General features: G+C 41.9%; 1 protein-coding gene across 3 annotated transcripts in view; it reads left to right on the plus strand.

Annotated features, from left to right (window-relative positions):
• dipk1c (divergent protein kinase domain 1C) overlaps positions 1 to 11,477 on the plus strand; it is a 31,397-nt gene extending 19,920 nt beyond the window's left edge. For 2 of the 3 annotated variants that reach the window (XM_048529613.2, XM_059646333.1), the window contains one exon: positions 9,910 to 11,477. In XM_048529613.2, the coding sequence (XP_048385570.1) occupies positions 9,910 to 10,113 (204 nt within the window). In that variant the 3' untranslated portion in view covers positions 10,114 to 11,477. The remainder of the gene's footprint in view (positions 1 to 9,909) is intronic. The other variant, XM_048529614.2, reaches the window with a different exon arrangement.
• The last annotated feature ends 3,032 nt before the right edge of the window (positions 11,478 to 14,509 follow it).

Consider the following 14,509-nt stretch of genomic DNA (forward strand, 5'->3'; position numbering starts at 1 on the left):
ATTAATTTAGGGAATACAACCTCAACATACCCTAAACTCAAAACTTCTTGGTCAGTGTAGATTTACTGCAGGAATTAACCTTTTCTCGCTCACTCTCTGCTTGTTCTGTAAATGACTATGGTGACTCAGAGAATTGATTTCCTTAGTTTTAATACACATAAGAACTAATTACAATAAGAACACAGGAGCATAGTATGGAAGCAGACCATTCAGCCCTCAAGCCTGTGCTTCTATTCTAGATCACAACTGATTAACTATTAAGTGCCATGTTCCCATACTATGTCCATATTTCTTAATGTCATTAGTAGTTGGGAATCTATCAATCTCTGCCTTGAACTTACTTAATGACTGATCTTCTATAGGCCTTTGGGGTTAAGAGTCCCAAAGATCCACCACCCTCTGAGTGAAGACCTTCCTCCTCCTCACAGTCCTAAATGTCTTGTCTTTTATTCTGAGACTGTGCCCCTTGCTTACAGGACCCACAGCTTGTGGAAATATATTTTCAGCATCTACTCTGTCTAGTATTTTTAGGTTTCTATGAGATCACTTCTCTTCATTCTAAGCTTCACAGAATCTAAACTCAGTCTCATCGCCTGTCCTGGTAGGACTGTCCCACTACTCCAGGAATCAGTTTGGTAAATGTCTTCTGCACTTTGGCACCTCATCAAATGGAAAAAATTATATACCTCAAACACTGCAATGTCCAAGTATTTATGATGTAAATAAAGTACAACAGTGATGTATATTCTCCTTGCATTATGTTTCTATTATTTACCGTGTTTTTACATCGATTTTTGGAGAGATATCAAAATATTTTTACGTAGATTTTTTGAGAGACGTTGATGTCTCAAAGCCTCACTTTGTCAGGGTTTAGCATTGTTATGCGCACCTTTGATCAACTGGCAGAATCCTGGTCCCATAGGTGCTGAGTAATAAAAGTTTTGCTTTTGTACTTCTCTTTAGGAAAGGGAACCAAAACTGCACTGGGTATACCAGGTGTGGGTTGACCAACAGTCTGTGCAACTGAAGCAAGAGTTCTTTGTTCTTGTATTCCAATCTTCCTCTGCTAAAATCTAACATACCATTTGAATTGTAGAATTACTAGTTAAGAAGAAGGCCATTTGGTCCATCATGCTCACACCAGCCTTCCAAACAGCATCCTACCCAGACCTCCCCATCCCTCTAACCCTGCATTTTCCACAGCTAACCCACATATTCCTGGACACTATGGGCAATTCACCATAGCCAATGCACCTAAACTGCACATCCTTGCACTATGGAAGGAAACTAGAGCGCCTGGAGGAAACCCACACAAACACAGGGTGAACATGCAAACACCACACAGACAGTCATCCAAAGTGGGTGAACCGAGGACCCTAGCGCTATGAGACAGCACTGCTAACTACTGAGCCACTATGCCACTCCATTTGCCTCCTGAATTGCCTGCTGCACCTGCATGTTAGCTTTCACTGACTTATGAACAAGAACCTTTGACATCGACACTTTCCAATATCTCATAATTTAAGAAATCTTCATCTTATTTTTTTCTACCTTCCTTACACTTAACCACATTACATTCCGTCTGCCATGCTTCTGAGCACTCACTCAGCCAGACTAAATCCACCTATAGGCATTTTGCACCCTTTCTGCTGCTCACATTCCTGCCAAGTTTTGCATAATTTGCAAATTTGGAATTATTACAACTGATCTCCGCATCAAAATCATTGATATAGATCATGAACAACTGAAACCCAAGCATTGATTCTTATAGTACTCCATTATTCATAGCTTGCCAGCCTCAGTACAGCCCAGGTTTTAATTTTGTTCACTAATCTCATGCATTGGACTTTAACAAAAGTCTTTTCAAAATCTAAATATATCACATCCATGGTTCCCACTTATCATCTCTATGATATGCTCAAAAAAGTTAATGGTTTGTGAAACAAGAACTCCTCTTCACAAATTCACGTTGACCTTTCCCAATCCAACATTTATTTTTTAACTGTCTAGTGTTCACATCCTTTATAATAGATCCTAGTATATTCCCGACTAGTGATGCAAGGCGATCAGGTCTGTAATTGCCTGTGTTCTCTGTCCCTCCTTTCTTAAACAATGAGGTTACATTTGTAATTTTCTAATCTGCAGGCACCAATGCAAAATTAATAGAATTTTGAAAGATGATGCATGCACTATCTCTGTAAGTGGGTTATCTCTTTCAAACTCTAGATTGAACATTGGAGATAACAAAATGTGGAGCTGGATGAACACAGCAGGCCAAGCAGCATCTTAGGAGCACAAAAGCTGACATTTCGGGCCTAGACCCTTCATCAGAAAAGGGGGATGGGGCAAGGATGCTGAAATGAATAGGAAGATAGGGGGAGGCGGATCAAAGATGGATAGAGGAGAAGATAGGTGGAGAGGAGAGTATGGGTGGGGAGGTAGGGAGGGGATAGGTCAGTCCGGGGAGGACAGACAGGTCAAGGGGGTGGGATGAGGTTAGTAGGTAGGAAATGGAGAGCAACTTGAGGTGGGAGGAGGGGACAGGTGAGAGGAAGAACAGGTTAGGCACACGAGGACGAGCTGGGCTGGTTTTGGGATGCAGTGGGGTCCGGGGAGATTTTGAAGCTGGTGAAATCCACATTGATTCCATTGGGCTGCAGGGTTCCCAAGCGGAATATGAGTTGCTGTTCCTGCAACCTACAGGTGGCATCATTATGGCACTGCAGAAGGCCCAGGATGGATATGTTGTCTGAGGAATGGGAGGGAGAGTTGAAATGGTTCGCGACTGGGAGGTGAAGTTGTTTATTGCGAACCGAGCGTAGGTGTTATTCAAAGCGGTCTCCAAGCCTCCGCTTGGTTTCCCCAATGTAGAGGAGGCCACACCGGGTACAGCGGATGCAGTATACCACATTGGCAGATGTGCAGGTGAACATCTGCTTGATGTGGAAGGTCATCTTGGGGCCTGGGAGGGGGTTGAGGGAGGAGGTGTGGGGGCAGGTGTAGCACTTCCTGCGGTTGCAGGGGAAAGTGCCGGGTGTGGTGAGGTTGGAGGGGAGTGTGCAGCAGAGAAGGGAGTTGTGGAGAGAGTGGTCTCTCCGGAAGGCAGGCAAGGGTGGGGTTGGAAAAATGTCTTTAGTGGTAGGGTTGGATTGCAGATGGTGGAAGTGGTGGAGGATGATGCGTTGTATCCGGACCTTAGTGGGGTGGTATGTGAGGACTAGGGGGATTCTCTTTTGGCGGTTATTGCTGGGCGGGGTGTGAGGGATGAGGCATGGGAAATGCAGGAGACATGGTTGAGGGTGTTCTCGAACACTGTGGGGGGGAAGTTGCGGTCCTTGAAGAACGAGGACATCTGGGATGTGCGGGATTGGAATGCCTCATCTTTGGAGCAGATGCGGTGGAGGCGAAGGAATTGGGAATAGGGGATGGCATTTTTGCAGGAGGGTGGGTGGGAGGAGGTGTACTCCAGGTAGCTGTGGGAGTCAGTGAGTTTGAAATAGACATCGGTTTGTAGGTGGTTGCCTGAGATGGAGACAGAAAGGACCAGGAAGGTGAGGGATGTGTTGGAGATGGTCCAGGTGAATTGAAGGTTAGGGTGGAAGATGTTGGTGAAATGGATGAACTGCTTGAGCTCCTCTTGGGAGCATGAGACGGCACCGATACCTTCATCAATGCAATGCAGGAAGAGGTGGGGTTTAGGGCCAGTGTAGGTGTGGAAGAGGGACTGTTACACATAACCTACAAAGAGGTAGGCATAGCTTGGGCCCATGCGGGTACCCATGGCTACCCCCTTTGTCTGTAGGAAGTGGGGAGGAATCGAAAGAGAAGTTGTTAAAGGTGAGGACGAGTTCGGCTTGGCGGATGAGGATGTCGCTGGAGGGGGACTGGTTGGGTCTGCGGGACAGGAAGAAGTGGAGGACCTGTAGGCCATTTGCATGGGGAATTCAGGTCTATAGGGACTGGATGTCCATGGTGAAAATGAGGTGTTGGGGAACTGGGGAATTGGAAGTTCTGGAGGAGGTGGAGGGCTTGGGTGGTGTCACGGACATAGGTAGGGAGTTTCTGGGCCAAGGGGGAGAAAATGGAGTCCAGATAGGTGGAGATGGGTTCGGTGCGGCAGGTGCAGACGGAGACAATAGGTCGACCAGGGCAGGCGGGTTTGTGGATTTTGGGAAGGAGATAGAAGCGGGCGATACGGGGTTGGGGAAAAATGAGGTTGGAGGCTGTGGGTGGGAGATCACCTGAGGTGATGAGGTCATGGATGGTTTGGGAGATGATGGTTTGGTGCTCGGGGGTAGAGTCATGATCAAGGGAGCAGTAGGAGGATGTGTTGGAAAGTTGGCGTCTAGCCTCAGCAATGTAAACGTTTGTAGCAATTTGCAGTATAGAGAAATTTCCAGCTAAACTTAGCTGTAAAAACTTCTCCCAATGGCGTGTGCTACTAGGGTTTACTTTCTTCCATTAAATTCAGACAAGTCTTCAGATGGGGAAAGACATACCCAAGGACCTGTCTCTGGTCAAATGAAATGATCTTAACCCAGAATGATAAATAGGTTTTGATTAAGTCAAGTGGAGCACCATGTAGGATGTATTCGGCCTGGTTAACCTATTGGTGAATGTGGGAAAAAGAGAAAATCACCAAGTCTGAGGGGAATATTCACAAATTCTCTGATGTAGAATGACCATCCATTCACTGGAAATGCAAGTGAGGGGTTCAGACATGGAAATCAGCAGAGATTACTTATTTACAAATTAATGCTTCTGAATTAGGGAGCAACACTCTTCATTGAATTTTTATCGTTAATGTTTATTAGGGACAGTTTAAAAAATGGATCTGAGCTCATTGCCAATCAGTCAAAAACTGAGATACTGCAGATACTAGAAAGCTGAAACAGCTGTATAAAAGGCTGAAACCACTCAGGAGGTTAGGAAGTGTCTGTGGAGGGGAGGTGACAGGAGTGAGAATGTTTTCAAATCTGTGGTCAGAGTTGTCAGTTGGGAACTTAGCTATTGCTTCTATCTGGACCTCAACCTCACGGAGGCGTCCTTCTGATTTTTTAAAGGGTACAGGCTTATTCATTGCTGGGAGTGGGCTCAATTGAAGCACTATGTGCACTACTTCTGAAAAACAAAGCTGTTTGCATTTGTTTGTTAGTTCAACTGGCCAATGCTTCAAGGTTGTGATTGTAGAGTGACAACTCTTCAGGGGGTAACCTGTCCTTACAGCCATGGAACCCAATACTCAATTCTTTTGAAAGAAATTTTTAACTCAGGATCCAGAGTGGTTTGGCGGTAATATCATTGGTCTAATACGTGAGATCCTTGTGCTAATGTTCTGGGGATCTGGGTTTGAGTGCCACCATGGCAGATGATAAAACTTGAATTCAATAAATAAAACTGCGAAGCAATAAGCTCATCTGATCGTAGCTATGTAAGAACTGCCACTTGTCACAAAAATCCTGTTTTCTAATGTTCTGTAGGGAATAAAAATACACTCCTTACCTGGTCGGGCCTAAATAAGACGTCAAATCCATAGCAATGTGCATTGGTTTCTAACTGATCAGGTATGAATATTAATGCCCAGTCAGAGATGCTGACTTCCCATAATCCAGTAAAAATCCATGACTTAATCAATCAATCTAGGTGCATAACAATTAAAATTATATGTCAACCAGAATTGTCTACTGACACTCTTGGAAATACTTTTAACAGGCAAGCACAAAATGCACATGCCCAGTATCCCCACCAGTGATGTTATTCTATACCCTTTGTGCATATTTAATGTGCTAATTTAGGTGCCACCATGTTTTTTTGTTGGTAGGTAGCTTCATAAAGTGTTTATGTGCAGTTTTTCACATGCATAATGCAAACCTTTTGGGGTCTCAAGAGATATGGCCCAAATCTACCAGCACTCAAAATATACAGACTTAATTTTCCTTCATTATTCTGCCATGGAATATGGCATCAGCAGCATGGACAGCATTTGGTGACCAATGCTAATTGCTTTTGAACTGAGTGACTTGCCCACCAAATTCAGAGGGCAGTTAAGAACTAATCACATTGCTGTGGATTGGGAATCACATGCAGAACAAGCCAGGTCAGGACAACAGATTTCCTTCCCTAAAGGGCATTAATGAAACACTTGGGTTTATATGACAATCAATTGTAGCTCTATGGCCACCATTGTTGAGATTAGTTTTCAATTCCAACTTTTTTTCAAATGAATTAGAATTCCACCAGCTACTTTGGTGGTATTTGTACCCAGGTTCCCAGGGTAACTGCATCGTCTCTAGATGGCTGGTTTAGTGACATTACCACTATACCTTTATCTTTCCTAGTCATTTATGCATGCAATTGTGGACATTTCAAACTTTACAATGCGACATATGTTTTGCCCTCATGGTTTGCATTAGTTCTGGAGGAAGTTACATAGAATTGCATTGAACTGTCATCACAGGAAATTGCCATTTAGATCACATTGTGTAATGCTGTTGTTTGTGCTCCATGCAAGGCTCTTCCTATTCTAGTGACCTCTTCCCACTCTAGGCACAAATACCTCCATACCCTATTGTATATTTTAATCTGTCTGCTTCTTCCACTCAAGCAAGATAAAGTATCAAAGACATTTCAGAAACAAATGACAGGCAAGTGTTTGAATCACAAGCTAATACTTATTTGCTTTCTTTAAGGGAAAACATGGCTAGTTGGATAGAACACATTTGTTTTAAGGGAAAATAATTTATTTGGTTAATTGCTGTTCACCATGATATTAGGGTGAGATTCGTTAAATCAAGACAGATCTCACTTCTGACTTTCCTCATTTAGATTTTAAATGAACATTTTCCATATGTAAGAGGTTTTTTTTTGGATGCACCCTTGCAGTAATAGAGGAACTATAATTATACATTGCTATTCCTTAGACCGAGGAGAAGCAATATCAGACAGGATTCCTGCTTCTGATTATTATTCAATGACTAAACTTCTGCTAAATGTGGCTGATTGGGTATCAGGCAAATTAGGATCAGCAAAATGTGCTCACACCCACAGCAATTAATTAACAACAACAATACTGTTGTTCATGCATCATGAGAAATCGTTTTCACATGGGGTTCCTGACGGTTGACAGTGTCCCCAAGAATCATGTTTCAACAAAAGCTTAGATAAGTCATACTTTTTTCCCTTACATTTTTGTCTTCCACATTGGCAGCCTTTTCCTCTGGCAAAACTACTGTGTAACTGGTTCTGTCAGAGCATGGCAAAAATGCCTGAATCAATCCTTATGGACTAATGGCTATCTCCAATTAGCTGAACTTTCTAACAGTCAGTCAGAAGCCTGGATCATTATACTGATCCAGCCTTTCTCGTCTTCCATCTGTTGATGCCTGAGCTGTGTTCTCTTCACATCATATTTTGGTAAGACCGTAATACAAAAGAGTAGAAGTAGGACATTCCGCCTTTCAAATCTGCTGAACTCATCACCATTCATGGCTAATGTGATAATCTTCAGCTCCACTTTCTTGTGATTTTCCCCAAAACCCTTGATTTCTTTACTGATTAAAAATGTTTACCTCAACCTTGAATATATTTAACATTCCACCCGTGACTGCATGGCACTGAGCCTCGCTTTCTTCAAATCTCCAAATAATACAAACCCAACCTACTCAACCTGTCCTCATAAATCAGTTCCCCCATACCTGGTATCAGTCTGGTGAACGTTCTCTGGATTATTTCCAATGCTAGTATATCTTTACTTAGATAAGGAGAGACAGCTGTTCATAATATTCAAACAGTAGTCTGAATAGCATCTTGTACCATTTCAAAGAAACTTCCTTCTTTTTAGATTCCATTCCCTTTGAAATAAAGGCCAACATTCCTTTTTCCTTCCCTGTTAGCTGAAATTGGATGCCAGCTTTTTGAAGTTCCGCGGGCTCCCAAATCCCTGTGTTGCACAGTTTTCTGCTGCCTTTTTCCATTTAAATAATACTCAGCTCCTCTATACTTCCTGCCAAATACATAACCTCACATTTCCTCACAGAATATTCTATCTGACAAGTTTCTGTCTGCTTGCTTAACCTATGACCCTCCACAGCATATTTGTGTCATCCTCATCATTGCTTTCCTCACCTATTTTTGTGGCTGATAAACATGGCTACAGTGCATTTACTATGCTTATCCAGGTAATTAATCTATATTAACATTAATACTATTCATATATAAGTAATTGTGCCACAGAACTCCATTGATTATAGGTTGTCATCCTGAAAATGCTTCTTATTCCAACTCACTGTCTTCTATTAGACAATAAAACACAGGAGCATAAATTCAGCCATTTAGCGCATCAAACTCTGCTATCCAATCACAGTTGATAAGTTTCTCAGCCCCATTTTCCCCCTTTTTCCCCATGATCCTTGATCTCTTTTACAATCAAGAACCTATCTCTCTCTGTCTTATATACTCAATGACCTGTGACAGTGAATTCCTTAGATTCACCAGTCTCTGGCTGAAGAAGCTTCTCCTTATCTCGTTCTAAAAGGTCTTCCCTTCATTCTGTGGTTGTGCTCCCGAGTCTCTCCTACCAATGGAAACATCTTCCCAATATCCATTCTATCCAGGCCATTCAGTATTTTGTAAGTGTCAATTGGATCCCCCCATATCCTTCTAAACTCCATTGAGTATAAACCAAGAGTCCTCAAACTTTCCTCATATGTTAAGCTTTTCATTCCTGGGACCATTCCTGTGATTCTCCTCTGAACCTACTCCAGGGTACATCTTTTCTGAGATATAGGGCCCAAAACTGTTCATAATACTCCAAATGTGGCCTGACCAGAGCGTTATAGAGCCTCAGAAGTACATCCCTGCTTTTATATTCAAGTCTTCTCAAAATAAATGCCAAAGTTGCATTTGCCTTCCTAACTACTGACTCAACCTGCAAGTTTACCTTGAGAGAATCTAGAACTCCCAAGTATCTTTGCACTGCAGACTTCTGAATTTTCTTCCCCATTTAGAAAATAGTCCATACTCTATTCTTCTTACCAAACTGCATGACCTCACACTTTCCCACATTGTACTCTATCTGCCACTACTTTGCCCACTCTCCTAATCTGTCCAAATCCTTCTGCAGCCTCCTCACGTCCTCAATACTACCTGTCCCTCTACCTATCTTAGCATCATCTGAAAACTTAGCCAGAATGCTCTCAGTTCCTTCAGCTCGATCATTAACGTGTAAAGTGAAAAGTTGTGGTCCCAGCACTGACCCTTGCGGAACACCACTTGTCACTTACTGCCAACCTGAGAGAGACCTTTTAACCCCTCTCTCTGCTTTCTGCCAGACAGCCAATCTTCTATCAATGCTAGCACCTTGCCTCTAACACCATCGGTCCTTATTTTACTCAGCAGCCTCCTGTGTGGCACCTTGTCAAAGGCCTTCTTAAAGTCCAAGTAGATAACATCCATTGGCTCTCCTTGGACTAACCTGCTCATTACTTTCTCAAAGAATTCTAAAATCCGAAAAATTTGAGAGAATTGGGGGCAGAGCTGAGTATAGTGGCCATCACGAAGGAGAAGATGCTAGTAAAACTGAATGGCCTGAAGGTGGATATTAATTAGTCAATCCTCCAAGCCTCTATCCAAGCTGATGTACTACCTACAGCACCGTGGGTTCTTGTCTTATTTAGCAACCTAATGTGTGGTACCTTATCAAATGCCTTCTGAAAATCTAAAAGTATTTCATTCATTTGTTCATCATTATCCATGCTGCTTGTTACCTCCTCAAAGATTTCTGGTAAATTTGTCAGGCATGATTTGCCATTCATGAAGCTTTTTGATGTGTTCCATCAATTGGTATGTCATCATGATACCACTATCTAAGGTCAGACATGCTGATTAATTTTTTGATTTTCTCTGTCACAGGTTATTTGTGATAAGATTTTTCGCCCCTTGTTCTCACCAAGGCTAAGTGAGTTAAGGGTGTACCACCCATTGCAATCCCAGCTGTACAAAGCAGTTCAAAGATGTGCTGAGCTGTCTGGCCAGGGCAATGTGGACAAGAAGACAATGGAGATTACATTCTCTGAACTGTACAACTTATTTAAGGCCTGCCAAAGAGACATGTGAAATCTAAACAACAAATTGGCTGTCAAAAAGGTCAAAGAGCTAACTGTGGAAATTGCTGTTGAAATGTGAACTTGTTTGCATAGTTCATCATAATGTGTGTAGCAATGATAAGCAAGCAATGTGGCAAAGAGTCAAGAAAGAACTAACTTGTGTTATTTAAAGCTCTATTTTGATACAGCTAAAAGATATTTCCCCGACCATCTGCCACTGCTCACTTTGTAACGGGTGTTTCCCTAGGTGCAAGCCCTGCTAATGGTTGCCTCACCAAGCCAGCAAACTTTGCAGTGATGGATGGGAAACATGGATCCCTTGATACTGTCTTCTCAGGGAGAATATAGTCCTCACAGTTATGGAGAAAGAGGGAAGAGACAAGCATTAGCACGGCAATGGTAGGCTGAAGCATTTGGCCACTCTGGTTGAATTCCTAAACTTCGCTGGCCAAGCAATTGTTTGTGCCATATAATGGAGTTCAATTAGAAGCAGTCGCCCAACAAAGACAAGTGACAAGATACAGTAGCTCAACAGATCTGGCAGCATCTGTGGAGAGTGAAACAAAGCTAATATTTCAAGTCCAGTATGACTCTTATTTGGATGTCATGTGAGAAATGATCAACTTAACCACCACTAATGCTGTTGGCTCTTGGTAACCCTGTGTTGCCATGGTCCACACTGTGAAAACCATGAAGGTGGCGAATTCAGTGGAAATTGATAACATGTTTTACAGGCAGCAGTTGACTCAAGTGTGATCAGGGAAAGGAGTTATGTGGGAACCATATTTCTGCAAATGCTACAAGGTGCAAGGAGAAGGCCCTTAAGTAAAAGCATTCAAGTGCACGAGCAGTAGGTGTGTGTGCACTTGGAAGATATTATGTGATAAGACTGATCTCCACCAATAGCACTTCCAGACAGAAACCTAAACATTTGTGGCCAGCCACTTCCTTTCATTCAGCTATTCAACAGAATCGAACTGTGAGCACAAAACACAAAGTGTTTAAATTCAAGGATTGTAACCTTCTTTTAAGATGTACATTCTGTCTTTAAATTTGCTACCTTGGGAGATCACAGAAATTGTATAAAAAGATTGGGTGGGTGCCTACTGTAGATGTGATTGATAAGCCCCACACCAATTGTGAATGAGACCTGGCAGGTATAATGCTCTGCGCCCTTGTGCCATGGCCTGTCTCTGCATCACATACATTGATTCAACACAAAGTATGTTGTAAGCTTTACAGTGTAATGTGTTAATGCTGTCTACCAGTTTCTCTATTACAAGGTAACTACAGCAGCTACTGGAAGAAAGCACAAAAGACATTGGCAGAGATAATGTGAACTGCAGATGCTGGAGAATCCATGACGACAAAGTGTGAAGCTGAATGAACACAACAGGCCAAGCAGCATCTCAGGAGCACAAAAGCTGACGTTTCAGGCCGAGACCCTTTTCTGCTCTGATGAAGGGTCTAGGCCCGAAATGTGAGTTTTTGTGCTCCTGAGATGCTGCTTGGCCTGTTGTGTTCATCCAACTTCACACTTTGTTATCAAAAGACATTGGCAGTTGTTTTAAAACAAGCACCATCAGATCAGCTGAGTGTCGCCCTTCTCACTTATCATTTTAGCTGATATCTAAGTCAAAATAGTCCCTATTGCGTTTTGTCCACAATCTTAATGAGTTGTGTAAATGGGCTCAAGGACCTCGGAGACTATCCAGCTGGTGAAAAAGTTTATATCTCATCAGCTAAAGTTTGTTCTAAAGCTCTTCATATAATTGCAAATTGAAGCCGGGCTAGTAACACAGATAGAGTCATAGAGATGTACAGCATGGAAACAGACCATTTGGTCCAACTCGTCCATGCCGACCAGATATTCTAAATAAATTTAGTCCCATTTGCCAGCATTTGGCCCATATCCCTCTAAACCCTTCCTATTCGTATACCCCTCCAGATGCCTTTTAAATGTTGTAATTGTGCTAGTCTCCATCTCTTCCTATGGCAGCTCATTCCATACAGACGCCACCCCCTACATGAATAATTAGTCCTTTAGGTCCCTTTTAAATCTGTTCTCTGTCACGTACACCCTCTAGTTTTGGGCTCTTCCACACCAAGGAAAAATCCTTGGCTATTCACCCTATCCATGTTCGTCATGATTTTATAAACCTCTATAAGGTCACCCCTTGACCTTCGATGCTCCAATGAAAATCACACAGTCTATTCAGCCCTCCAATCCTGGCCACATCCTTGAAAATTTTCAGAAAAGATTAACAAGTTTCACAATGTCCTTCCTAAAGCAGAGAGACTGGAATTGCATGCAATATTCCAAAAGTGACCTAAGCAATATCCGGTACAGCCACAACATGATGCCCCAATTCCTATACTCAATGCAACGACCAATAAAGGCAAGCATACTAAATGCTTTCTTCACTATCCTATCTCCCTGCAACTCCACTTTCAAGGAACTATGAACCTGCACTCCAAGGTCTCTTTATTCAGCAACACACCCCACAACCTTCCCATTAAGTGTGTATGTCCTGCCCTGATTTGCCTTTCTAAAATGCAGCACCTCATGTTTGTTGATACTAAACTTCCTCTGTCACACCTCAACCCATTGGCCCATCTAATCAAGGTCCCATTGTACTGTGAGGTAACTTTCTTCACTGTCCACTGCACCTCCAATTTTGGTGTTGTCTGCAAACTTACTAATCTTGGAGGAACCTTGTTGAATATACCTTACTGAAGTCCATATAGGTCACGTCCACTGCTCTTCCCTCATCAATCCTCTTTGTTACTTCTTCAAAAAACTCAGTCAAGTTAGTGAGACTTGATTTCCCATGCAGAAAACCATGTTGACTATCTCTAATCAGTCCATGCCTTTACAAATATGTGTGAATCCTGCCCCTCAGCTTCCCTCCAACAATGTGCCCACCACCAATGTTGTCGATGCACGTTGGATTTTTCAAGAAATGGATGTTTCTGTAATCTAGACCTAGTCAAATATGGACAAATGACTTACAAAATACAATCCTTTGTTTCTGATAAAAGTATCTTGTGCGCAGCTTGAAAATGCTGAACTCATACAGAAACTGAAAGACATTGCATAATCTTAAACTTGCCATTTTATTGTAATTGCATTTCCTGGAGCCAATTTTGCAACAAAGCTATATAGCACAATGATAGAATTAACTTGATTTATTTTACTCCTGCTTAAGTTGAAGGTTTAGAGATTGAGATTTACTTTCTAAATATTCACATTAATTACAGAAGACACAACATACAATGAGTCACTGCCTCAGGGGCAACCTGATGGCCAGATGGTATTCTTGCTGGATTATTAATTCAGAGACCTAAATAATGATCTGGGGGGCTGGGTTCAAATCTCACTGTGGTCAGAATTAAGAGTCGAATGATGACTATAAAACAGTTGTTTCATTAATACCCTTCAAGGAAGGAAACTGCCATTCTCAGCTGGTCAGACCCTCAGCAATTTGACTGATTCTTAGACTTCACCATTCAATAGGATCCTGGCTGATCTGACTTTCCTCACATCCATTTTCTCTGTAATTTTTGATTTTGCAGATGATCAAGAATCTTACCTAATCCACCTACCTCAGCCACAAGGACCCTGTCCCACTAGATCTCTGTAGCAAGGAGTGCCAACAACTCACAACCCTCTGAGAAAAGAAATTCCTCTTCATCTCATTCTTAAATTGACACCCCTCTATTCCTAGACTTGCAGTTAACTTTCCTTTATTAAATAAATTCTGGCTTAGTCAATGACTTTCATTGCCTGTGATTGAGTGAGTTTTTTTGAAAAAAGTGCTGACTTGCTCTGATGATGTTGGAATGGTTTTCATGGCTCTTGTTCAACCTGCATGAATCTGACTTATCATTGACTCTTTATATGTAATAGTCTGCAATATACGATTTAATGTGCCTGTCTAAAGAGTTAAGCCCTGCACCATTAACATGCAATTTTCTTTAATTACAAAAATATACTGTATTCATAAAAAAACTTTATGTATGTACATTGTTACTGAAGCACTTCTGTACAGTCTTTGCTTAAGAACAAATGAACAAACATTGGAATTTGGCATTTCCTGCAGTTGCAAAAAATGTGAGACATTTCTTACTTACAAAGGATTAAATTTACATACATTTGAGGCACCAAGAATGTCTAATAACTGAACTGAATCACATTATGCTTAGTATTGAATACACTGATGTAGCCATACAATGTTCTGTTCTCTACTATTTGATGAGTTGTCCTGACCTGCAGTATTTTTCTCAATTTGCTGTTTATATGAATGTAACTGCAAACTTGTATGCTAATTCTGTGTCTCCAGATTCAACTAATTGGCTAGCTTCCCAAAAGTGCAAAGACAGAAATGTGTTTGCAATGTTCCCAT

Source organism: Stegostoma tigrinum, chromosome 5 (genome assembly GCF_030684315.1).
Source record: "Stegostoma tigrinum isolate sSteTig4 chromosome 5, sSteTig4.hap1, whole genome shotgun sequence".
Lineage (NCBI taxonomy): Eukaryota > Metazoa > Chordata > Chondrichthyes > Orectolobiformes > Stegostomatidae > Stegostoma > Stegostoma tigrinum.